This window comes from Apteryx mantelli, chromosome 2 (genome assembly GCF_036417845.1).
Source record: "Apteryx mantelli isolate bAptMan1 chromosome 2, bAptMan1.hap1, whole genome shotgun sequence".
NCBI lineage: Eukaryota > Metazoa > Chordata > Aves > Apterygiformes > Apterygidae > Apteryx > Apteryx mantelli.
This window is the reverse complement of record NC_089979.1, coordinates 93,916,947-93,926,054: the sequence shown is the minus strand read 5'-3', so window position 1 is coordinate 93,926,054 and position 9,108 is coordinate 93,916,947. Positions and strand designations below refer to the sequence as shown.

Sequence of the window (9,108 nt, the reverse complement as noted above, 5' to 3'; positions counted from 1 at the left end):
TGCTCAGAGCAAAAACTATTCTAATGTTGCATAATTGCACTACACTGTATGAAGTTCGGCCGTATGCCAGTCTAAAAAAAAAAAGTGAAACTGTCTAACATTATGCACTTTATTCCCCAGAATGGCTGAAAACTAAAGAGCAATACTGCCACCTCTCGCATATACGTTAGACAACCTCGGTCGACTGACAGAGCTTAAACATGCTTTTGCTCTATAGAAATAAGAAAGCCAAGTTTCTCCTGTCACAGCATCATTCTGAAAGCAAGACTTCAAGATAAACACCCAATTTTCTATTAGGATTTTGATCAAATTCTGTTAATGGGCAAAGCTGCACCATCTGAAATGCACAGCCTGCTTAAGTCTTACATACAGAGGGGAAAAAACCTGTATCCATCCCTTCAAAGGATCTTGACCTTGGGTCACGTAAGGGTCTCCATTTTGGGTAAGGGAGAAGTTGTTCTGCAAGTTCACAGCTTTGTGAGATCTGAACCCTCTGCTGAATTTTAGCATCCTTGCAGCACTGCTTTGCCCATGCAGACCGCCCCAAGCACATTGTTCAGATGCGGCTTAGCAGGCCCTGCCTTCCACTAGGCTTTGCTGCTTGTGCTTTAATATACTCTTGCTCTCCACAGACCTCTTTACAGCTTTTCGAAGGCTGTTGTTGAATGAGGTCTCAGATCATAGTCTGCATGTTATCCATATGATCTGTGTCTGCTTTTTCTGTATTGTTTCTCTGCTGCTCAGCTGGGATAACTGACAGCCAACTGCATTTTGCTGTATCAGTGGCAAGGCTCTTGCTGTCCTATGTCCTGCTCTGCATCCTCCTAGACAAGCAGGGACAGACAGCTCAGGACAGACAGAAGAATGAATTTTTAAGCAATAGAAGAGAACTTACTTAAAACTTCTTATTAAAAGATTGGCTCAGTAAGGGCCTGATTGCACTGCTCAAGAAAGTAAAGCAGCTCAGTGTCTGTAAGAAGAGGAACTTTATAAGGGAGTTTTATAGTGACTGCTAGGTCACACAAGAGTAACTCCCTGTGAGCCAAGCTAAAAGGCTTACCTCTCCCAGGAGTAACGAAGGGATGATGAAGTACACCAAGAGGAGTGGTGGTTGAGAAGGAGTTGCCAGGCCTGACTGCTGTTTGGGGCACAAAAGCCTTTCTGTGGGAGCAGGGGAACCAGGAAGGCCACGGAGGCAGCCACAGCCAGAGATGTCCAGGGAAGGGGGAGAAGGAGGCTGAAACCCAGGCATTGCTGAAACTCCAAAGCCTTCTGGGTATTTAATAAAGGGTTTCCTTCACAGCTTGAAGCAGCAGATTATTTTCTGGCTTGTGATTTAGGGCTGTTCATGCAGGAAAGGCCAGGCCTAGTGCAACTGCTGTGTTCCTTCCTCTGACAAGAAGTGAAAGCCCACAGTCTCTAGTACAAAGCTTTGGGGAGTAGGAATTAACTCATGGTTTCCCTGAGACAGGCAAGTAAGAGCTGAATAGCACTAAAAGTCATTCCAGCTACCTCCTTCTGCTATGGAAAGGGCAGGACAAGGATACACCTTACTGTGGAGCTGGGGGTGTAGACAGGTTTTTTGGTCTTTAGGTTGCATGAAGGAGACAGTTAGAAATAATGGTATTGTTTAAAAATTCCACCTTTTTTCCAACCAATAACTGTAGCAGCCTAATCCCTGACTTTTTTCTGCATTCTTTCCAGGAAAACCATTTTCTGATGATTTTAGTGCCAGGTTGCCAGGCTCAAAAAGGGAAGGAAGTAGCTTTGAATCATTGGATGTCTTTATGCTATCTCAAATGCCTTTCCTGATCTGCTTGGGGTCAGACAGCCACCTATCTTATGCATAACACTTCTCTCGCAAGGTCTCCAGGTGAAGAAAGAGGTTGCACTGTTACAGGTATCAAATCCAGGGGCCAACTAAATGCCAGTCAACACTTTGTTCCTGTATTCAACCTAGACTGAAGTCATACCTGACTTTTTGCAATCTGCTGCTTGGATGCTGTAGGAACAGAAAAAACAGATGCTGAAAAGACAGTCCAGATTAGCATTAAAACAGGTCAAATGGAAAAGGGCCTTTAAATACTGAATTAGACAGAAAAAATGCTCTCAATGTAAGATGGTCACAAAAGCTGAAAACAATCTTAGGGCACTGTCTGACACTCTGCAAAGGTCTGCATTTCAGCAGTCTGCTGTTCAGACACACTCCTCTGCAGTCCAGCCAGTCAAGTTAACCACTCTATTGGGAGCACATCCACCTGAAAAAGTAAATCTGGAAACAAGTACAGTGGCTGAGTTCCCGTGAAGAGAATCATTTCCGAATAAGACTTCAAGATTTCACCCAAATGCTCACATCTTTATTGCTCATGTGCTTATTATTATTATTCATGTGATGTGGCTTTTCAGTCTTCTTTGGATAGGCTGATTTTATCTGTTTCCAACTGACCTTTGAACCAACTTTTTTCCCCAAATGTAGACACAGGTCAACCTATACATACATATACTATGCAATAATTGATTACATTATGTCCAGTGTTCAAGTCAAGATTTAAACAGAAAAGCTATGAAATGTTTCAGAATTTAAAACTCTTCTAGGCAATTCTAATACAATAAAAACATGACTGGCATACCTGTTTCAGCCTCTACTGTGTACATGGTTTGAAACCTCATCTGATAACTTGACTTTATCTGTTACAAAACAAAAAGTCATTTCCGTTGTTGCAGATTTCAGTTCTCTAGACAACAGTTATTTTCTTGCAGTGCCAAAGTCAGTTTACAAAAACACCGGTAGGAATGAGTGCTATAAACAAGGCTTATTTCATTCCTTTATCTCAGAGAACTACACTGGGGCACTAGCGGTCTGCAAGGCTGTTCAGAGTGGGATACAAACAAATATGTGTCAGCTCTACTCAGCAGTAGAGGAGATCTTCACTGAATGCCTCTGCTTGTGGCCTGGTGATAGTCCAGACGGCTTCTGCTCCTTGTGCTGCAGCGAGCGATCCTCTTCCAGTGACTGTGCACCTATGAAGTCTGCAACTTCTAAGTCACAGGAGAGGAGGACGTCAGTCTCCTACAAGCTGATCATCGTTCAGCTTGTGCACTGGCCCACTTGTACAGAACAACGCTTTTACCATATACTTCCCAGATGCTGAAGAGAAAGTCATTACAACAGCCTTTGGCAGAAACTTCTTGTCAGAAATATTTTCAGAGGTGAACATTATTCTTGTTACCTATGCTTTCAAAAGTGATGCTCTTGTGAGTTATTTTTCTACCATAACAAATGTTGTCCACTTTAGATAAAACCAGATCTGTGGTCTTCCAACAGTAGTTCCGGCAATTCTTAATGTCATTCTTCCACTTTTTGGAAGGGAAATTGCCAGTTTTTTATCCTCTTGGGAAGATGAAGGAGGGAAGGTGACAAATTGAAGTGGATAATGCAGACTTCCCCTTTTGGCACATTTTAAAGACCAAGCCACACTTCTTCCCTATGTGATTTGTCATTATTTAACCCATAAGACTGGCATGAAGCCCCAAACCAGCTACAATTCCTCCTCCTCCTGCTGCATAAAGAATTTAGAAACCATTTGCAGGCCTGTAAAGATAGGATTTTTTCTCTGATATCAAAGTCATCAGATCAGGCCTTTTCTTTATTCCCAGAGTAGGTGTGACTTCTGCTACGTGTACAATCTTGGCTGAGGAAGCTCTTGAAAATCTTGTTCTGCACTAACATGAGAGGAGATAACCTTTCTTTGCCACCTCCCAGTCTCCACAAGTCTCCAAGAGGCGATGGGGAGCACAGCAGTACACCTACACTAACACAGTCTTTCAATACAGATTTCAGTGTATGCTTCCCAAGGATCGTATGGTTTCTGGGCGAGCCACATCAGCAATGTTTCCCTTCCCTTTGTGTCTGGACTCCTACCTACGCCATGGTTTACTGCACAGTCAGAGTTCATTCACAGATACGTGCAGAAGGCATCAACATCGGGCATCATGGGCTTGGGTCACTGAGAACTAAGTTGATAATTACTATTTTTTAATTGTTACAATCACATTCATCTGCATGAAGTCTGCATAGAATGCATGAAGTGTGGATTGTGTCTATTTGAATGGCTTTGTGTTTCTTCCATGACTGGTTATCTCTGACACCCCTTCAAAATGCTCTTTCTAATCAGCTCTGGAAGTTCACTTGGCAGTGTCATTTTTAATAAAGGTAACTACTAGGTTTGTTTTGCTTCATCTTTTCTTCACCCACTTCCCCAGTTCTCCCTGACATTACAAAAAATAGATGCAGCAGAGAAATCCTGACTTGATTCACTCAGCTAGGATATAAACAATTACACCAACAATTCAAGGAATTACAGGGCCACTAGTAGCAATGTCATTACAAGAAAAATAGAGTATTTTAATATAGTTAGTTAATTTAACATCAGCTTTTACCTTATGTCAGCTGCAGCAAGCATTTGTTTTGGAAAATCCTTTTTACATTCTCAGGGTTGACAATGTGTTGCCTAAAACATTAGTCTATTTGGAATTGCAATATTTCTCAAATGAAGTTTGTAGATGGGAATGCCTGAAGGCTGCAACTACTTAAACACACATGTAAATAGCTGCATGAGTGGGAGTAAAGTGGGTATTTAGTGAGAACACATCAACCTAGAGAAGGTGCAGAAGAAATGAAACAAAACAGAAATGGGAGTTCAATAGAGAAAGATAACGCCTATTCAGCTTTGGATTCAAGTGTTAACTCAAACTTCGTATAAAGAGATGATAGAGCATTTTGATCTGCTGTGCGATTTATGATTTATTAGAAAGTCTTTCTCCTTTCTTTCTTGGACTAGGATATTTGCTACTTTTTTTGCTTTGTGTTATAAAAGTAATGTCATATGTCAATGTCTTGGAAGTAAAATTCCCAGATTACTCAAAGACTGAGATAATAGCAAAGACTTGAATAATTCATATTCAAAAATATTTAATTTCCAGATGTTCATTGTGTGTGTTAAATTCTTGGTTACAGCACAAAGATTGTAACATACAGTGCTGGAGTGACATATTAAGCCATAACAATGCTGTTTATTACAACTGTGTAAACAAAAAGAAATATATCTGCAATGGCACTCTTTGTGAACCAAATGTTGGCATACAGAATCTCAGAAGTCAAAACAAACACACAGGGGGGAAAAAAAATCCCCAACTTGAAGCACAGTATATGAACCTGACCAAAATAGCTTAACTCACATTTTATATGAGAAAAATTTGTCTTCAGAAATGTTGCTTGCTTGAAGAAAATTAAATCTGAATTGTTTCAAGGTATATATCCAAAACAGGAAATATTTTTATTATTATTTTAAGATATCAACACTGAGTAAATTTCTCCTAGTTATAACCATGTGAATACCTCCTACTGAGACATTACTAAAGGGGACAAAAGATCATTTGGTAATATTATTGTCTGTATAGTATGACACCTGCTGAAGGTATTCTCTAGGAAATAAAAATAGGTTATTGGAAAACAAAATGCAAGATGATCTACCAAAGAAACTTTTTTTCTGTAGGGCAATACTAGTAAGTTAGGAAAGATTACTTTTTCTTATGGAAAACATACCTCCAGGTAGGTTCCTTCATAAAATCAGGGCACATAAGGAGATATTCCTGCGCCTGATGTCTTGACCAGAGCTGCTGCACCAGAAAGGCATGTGTTTCTTTCAGCTCCTGTGTAATATCTGTCACCTCTACACAGATGGGCTGGTGCCTTATCGGTGTCTGGTACTAGATACCTATACATGGGCAACTGAATTGTTCCCCTATTGTCTGACAAACGCACAGAAAACTTAAAACTCTCTAGTTGTAAGTTGACTGGTACCTCTTTGATTTGGTTAGATGGTTTACATGCAAGGTACTAAGAACATTCAATAAATTAGAAAAAGCAAGTGCAAATATCTAAGGGAAAAGGGAATATCTTGTTTTCCTTAATGGAAGTAAACAATTTGATTATAAGACAATGTATGTACTGTAAACTGCAAGGTGGGGTTAGGACTTGAAATATACTTCATTTCAAGTACATTTTAGGTGCTAACATTTAAAATCTAATGCTAGGAATAAAACATTTTTGATAGTTTTCAGGTTATGCATTAGTTATAGCTTGCTTGATGGATACAATTTTGCCAGCAATATTTTAAATAGTGTTCAGTGAGATCCTTCTAATAAAAACATATAGGTCTGAATTCCATTGCATTACATACATGTACCTTTCACAAGGAGGGATTTGCATATGTTCCATCTGGAGAGAATAGACCCCATAGTAACAAGAGGTATAGACAGAGCTAAGTTACAGTTATTAACAAATATTCAAAATCCTGGAATATATAATTACAAGCTGATATCTTCAGTTTACACAAAGCTATAAGCTTGCTTTAAAAAAAAAAAAAATCCAACGTGTGCTGACTCGCATGCTCACACAGAGTTCATGCAAACTATTAAAAAACCTTATAAACACTTACTCTTCACAAATTCTGCATATATTTAATTTTCAAATAAACTGAAGCCCTCTCAGAAACAATGAGGACCTACAGCCTACAGACTGACTCAAGTAACTGCTGCCCCTGTGGTAAGAAGGGAACAACAGTATCGAACAGGAAATTTCATTGAATTGTACTTCACTTCAGACACTGTCAAGTCCAAACCCAGATTCATTTGTCATTAAGCAATAAGACTACCTTTAAAAAAGTTATTTTCTTGGAGGAAGAACATTTTCTTCGTAGTAGCCTGGGTTTACTACATTTCCAGCTGGATCATATCTAGCCACCACAAATGTGGAGCCATCACTAGCAGATGCTTTTCCGACTCCCATCTTTTTTGTGTTCTTCCAAACCATTGCTGTGAAGTGACCTGAAGAATCAGGGAAAAACAGATGCATTCATTTTAGGTACTAAATCTGTAAAATTCCTTTTAACTCTTGAGGAGGAAGAAGAAGAAAGAAGCATAGAAAACTGCATTTGCCTCTAACAGGAGAACAAGCTAAGAACATGAAAAAAAGAAACTACAGATCTAGCTTTTGTCTTGAAAAAGCCCGATAAGATTCCCCACTAATATTCCCAGTTCCATGGGCTATTTCCAAGTAAGAATATCTACTAAGAAATTAATGAAAGAAGTAATTTGATAAGTGTCTGATACAAAATTCTCCGAAGCAAACATCGTGGTCTTTACTTCCTGCAGTATGATTGACAAACAGCAGTACTGCCAGTGACTATTACTCTTTTGCTTTGACCACCTGATCCTCCCCAATCATGTCTGCATGCACAGCTACTCAAAATAACACTGGTTTCCATGGCTGCTTCTGTCAGGTTCTAACAGCCACCCGTTCATTGTGTTACTCCATCAATTGTTCCCTCTATGCACAGACAAACTCCAGGAGAAATAAGTGATTTTTTTCATCTGAAACAAGCTTGGGAACATCTCTTGCTTGAGCATTGCTCAAGGAACAATGTTCTTAGGTTCATTCAACATCAGATTGCCAGTATGCAGTCAATGGGCTGTGACTGAGCTCCAAATTACATCTGAAGTAATCTCTGTGATTTCAGTGATGTACTTGGTAGAAGACACATGTCAGTGTAGAGAACACTGACATATATATTTAGTAGACACCTGTATGATCTCAATTATATTTTTGTAACTTCTCCAAATTAATTTGTCTTAAAAATAAGTTGCCTTTTATAATCATTGGCATTGAAAGAAAAAAGTGTGTGTGTATATATATATGTATATATGTGTGTGTATATGTATATGTGTGTGTGTGTGTGTATATATATATATATATATATATATATATATATGAAACTTCCTCATTTACTACAGTTCCCTGTCACCCTTCTGTCAGTTTCTAACATAAAGCTTTGGGAAAATTCTATTCCCTACCCCCAAATTTTTTCTAAGAAAAAAAACACAGATTTTTGCAAAATCCTGAAACAAGTAGGCTAGTCAATTTCTTAAAGTAAAAGCTGCACTTTTGAAGAAACAGTGCTCTGTCTGAACTTACCTGTCCCAGAAGAAAACCCTGGGTTTTGAAAACTATAATTTTTTATTTCACTGTACCATCTGTCAGCTACGTCCTTTCCTGAAAGACAAAAGTAATCTGCTGTGGAATCATAACAGGCAACATAAACACAGAAAAATGTAGCTCACTTAAAGCCTGGCCAGCAAGGTCTTCTGTTAACAGCTGGCAAGAACTGTGCAACTTAAGACAATTTCTATAAACATAGAGAAACAGTCTTTTTACCAAAGAGAATTGCTGAAACATAGGCAACGTGGTAATATATATTACCAACCAAAAATCTATTGTTTCATAATAGCTGTTGCTATTCAGCTACTAATTAGTCCAATGTTTTTTGTTAACCATCTCATACAATCAATTACGTGAGCTCTTCTCAACATCTTGATTAAAAAAACAGTCCATCAAATTCTTCACTGAAGTACCAGAGACTGTGTGGCCAGCACAGTCTGGCTCAAAGCCTATGCAGACAATCCATTTAGGAGCTGTACAGTCATGTAGACTTCATCCCATTTAGGGAAGATCTCTGCAGCAAAGTGCTCTTCTGGTAGGATACAGCTGAAGAGTGCTATACTATCACCAGAAGATCAGGAAATAGGACCATACACTAATTCTTGGCTGTAGTTAAAACTTTGCAGGGTTGAAGTCAGAAAGGCCTTCAGACAACAGAGATCAGTGTGACACAGTATTTGGATCGAGATGGGGCAGAAATCCCTTTTGTCCTCAAAGAAATGTTTAACCCTCTGGCAATTTAGCACATTGAGTCAACATTTTTTCTGCCCACAACCTTCTGAAACTTTCAATGCAATTTTGCCCTTTAGTGAAATTAAGGCACAAAGCAACACTAACTAAAAACAACGAAGAGAAGCAAAGGAGGCAAGCTCTCGAGTTAGCGCTTGTTCATTTGTTACTGCTACTGCATCAAGGCTTCTTTAGCGGTATCCTACTGTACAGTGATGTATGAGCAGTCTGCAGTTTACAGGGCAAGACTTGCACTTAATTATACTGCTCTCTTGGTGAGCAAATGGAGCTTATGCAGCAGGTGCACTCTTCTCTATGTT

At 39.1% G+C, this 9,108-nt stretch overlaps 1 protein-coding gene across 2 annotated transcripts in view; it reads right to left on the bottom strand.

Moving 5' to 3' along the window:
- Positions 1–4,952: 4,952 nt before the first annotated feature.
- The window catches only part of GLIPR2 (GLI pathogenesis related 2), a 35,190-nt gene continuing 31,034 nt past the window's right edge, over positions 4,953–9,108 (bottom strand). The window contains exons 4-5 of one of the 2 annotated variants that reach the window (XM_067291081.1): positions 8,036–8,113; positions 4,953–6,888 (exon numbers count right to left, since the gene is read on the bottom strand). In XM_067291081.1, the coding sequence (XP_067147182.1) occupies positions 6,728–6,888; positions 8,036–8,113 (239 nt within the window). In that variant the 3' untranslated portion in view covers positions 4,953–6,727. The remainder of the gene's footprint in view (positions 6,889–8,035; positions 8,114–9,108) is intronic. The other variant, XM_067291082.1, reaches the window with a different exon arrangement.